Source organism: Drosophila erecta, unplaced genomic scaffold (assembly GCF_003286155.1).
Source record: "Drosophila erecta strain 14021-0224.00,06,07 unplaced genomic scaffold, DereRS2 tig00000126-arrow-pilon, whole genome shotgun sequence".
NCBI classification, from domain to species: Eukaryota; Metazoa; Arthropoda; class Insecta; order Diptera; family Drosophilidae; genus Drosophila; species Drosophila erecta.
The window spans coordinates 15,153,964-15,156,224 of NW_020825209.1; the positions used below are offsets into that span (position 1 = coordinate 15,153,964).

The following is a 2,261-nucleotide window of genomic DNA, read 5'->3' on the forward strand; positions in this document are numbered from 1 at the left end:
GCGGCAACAGCGATGCCCATTTCCAATTTACTATTTCCATTTAGCTGCGGACTGGAATTTTACAATTTCGCACTGCCACGCCCCCACCCGCCACCCGCCACCCGCCACTCGTTTCAACGCAATCCAATCGCATGGGATTTTATTTATTTATTACGTATACGCAGCGTGTCCTTTGTGCTCGTAGGTCCTTTGTTCGCTCGAACTGAGCAAATATTTAGAAATATTTGGGCGTCGAAAAGCGGAGCAGAGATTCCTTGATGGGGGATAAGCCTCGTCTCCACAGGGCCATGAATAAATTAGTTGGCCAGCCTTACGCTTGGTGGGAAAAGCACCAGGATTTCAGTTACCAAAAGTGGGGAGTCTGTTTAGTGCCCAATGGTGGATGCACTGCTTGAAGCAACCTGTTTAAAGGCCGTATTTTGTGTGAAACACGTGTAGTACAATCTAAGCTCCCAATAGGCCAGGCGATGACACTCCGTACAACATCATTCAGGCCCTACGACTGCTCCCAGTTCCAGTCAGTATAGTCCAGAGCTCCGTCGGCTCCACATCGACATCGAAAGTTCCCCTTTGTTTTGTACAATTTATCCCAAAGAAAAAGAAAGAATTCCATTGGCTGTTCCAAAGTAAAGTCCAAAAATGGCCAAAACAGAAACTCCCATCGACGTAGCCTTGAATGAACAGCAGGTGGTGGTGCCCAATGCCATAGCCAACAGGCCGGCTGTGGTGGTGGATGCCCCGGCTGCTCGCCCACAGAGATTCACGCTCCTCGAGATCTACCAGATGATTACAGCGCTCACCTGGCCCTGGATTCTGTTCGACTTGCTCTCGCGCCACAGGCTGAGCTCCGTCTTTTTGGGCTTGGGCCTCCTGGTCGTCGACATCCTCGAGGCGCTCCAAGGCTTCAATCTGATCCAACAGCTGGCGATATTCGGCACAGGCATCCTGCTCCACGTGGCGGGCTACACATCCTTGCGGCCGTACCTGCGATTCCGGCCCTACGAGAGGCTGATCAACGTCGATGTCGATTTGAGCTTGACCCCGGAAACGGCTGTCCGCCTGGTCAACTACATCAACCGCTGGGTGGTCACGCTGCAGTTCTTCTTCTTTGGAACCGAGTTGTTTGAGCTGCTGCTGATCACCATTGCCCTGGAGGTGGTGCACTCCATCTGCATGCACCTGGACGCCTTCTTGCTGATCAGAATTGGTAAGCAACCCACTATTTCTTGGCCACTATTTAGACCATGAGAAATACCATGCCCACTTCAGCCTTCTGTACGGCGTACGCCATTCCAAGGCTCCGCGCCTTCATCGAACATCTGAATCCCTTCTCCAGAGCCTACTTTCTGCTCAAGGCAAAGCAATCCGTGCTGGCGATCGTTGCCAAGCTGGAGGGGATGGGCTTTGAGGTCAAACTGGGCCTCATTGAGCGCTGGAAGATGGAGGTGGATGCACTGAGGGAGCTCTACTTCGAGTACGAGTACTGGCGAACCCAAGTGCAGATCTACGATGTAGAGATGTTGTAAATGGGCACACCTCTGTTCAATTTTCACGTACCACAAATACGCCTTAAGTATTTAAATTAAATTACACACACATTGTTTCCATATTTTTGCATACCTACGAGTACTCACACACGCAAACGCAGTGCCTTAAATTGTTAATTAAATGACACACACACAGTACACTGAAATGAATCCTTGTTTTATTTCACTTAAATATTATTGATATTTGGCTCAAGTCTAGTGAGCACTAGGCTCTTACACCGAGCGAAAGACATGAAAATCGTTTGATTTCCGGCGTGGAAATTAATTAAAGCCTCTTGTTTTCCGCGCAGCTCGCGGGCGATAAAAATCGCACCAGGACGTGACAAAGGACGATGAAGTTAAAGGCGCCGAGAGCAAGCAAACATGCGACCCACCAACGGAGCATGATGTGGACGGAGCGGATGGAGCGGATGGAGGGGATCGAGGGCTGGAGTGGGGGAAGGCGCATGGACGGCGGTGGATGCAACGCAGCCTTGCCGGTGGTTAATCATTAAAGCCGCCCGCCCAGGCCAACGGCTCAAGATGGCCAGATTTATTCATTAGCCGAGTGTGTGCGGCTCGGGAATCACTGCGGGCCAGTGGGGCATTAAAAATGTATTGGGCTCTCGGCAGGAAGTACGCGAAAATCGAAGGAGAAAGTGGGTGGCGCTGGAGGTGGCGGGGTCGAAGGAAAACGGCGACAGGAAGTGGGTGAAAATTGGGCAATAGGAGCGG

The 2,261-nt window shown here is 51.2% G+C and overlaps 1 protein-coding gene across 1 annotated transcript; it reads left to right on the plus strand.

The window, feature by feature from the left end:
* The first annotated feature begins 543 nt into the window (after window positions 1–543).
* LOC6549916 lies at window positions 544–1,667 on the plus strand. Its single transcript, XM_001978632.2, has 2 exons — window positions 544–1,207; window positions 1,270–1,667. Exons 1-2 carry the CDS (start codon window positions 640–642, stop codon window positions 1,524–1,526), a joined length of 825 nt encoding a protein of 274 aa, XP_001978668.1. The 5' UTR covers window positions 544–639; the 3' UTR covers window positions 1,527–1,667.
* Window positions 1,668–2,261: the final 594 nt, after the last annotated feature.

Bases quoted from the DNA above. Each gene is read 5' to 3' on its own strand.
- LOC6549916 (XM_001978632.2), top strand. From the start codon at position 640: ATGGCCAAAACAGAAACTCCCATCGACGTAGCCTTGAATGAACAGCAG. The intron at 1,208-1,269 runs GTAAGCAACCCA...TGCCCACTTCAG, and splicing joins CTTCTTGCTGATCAGAATTG to CCTTCTGTACGGCGTACGCC.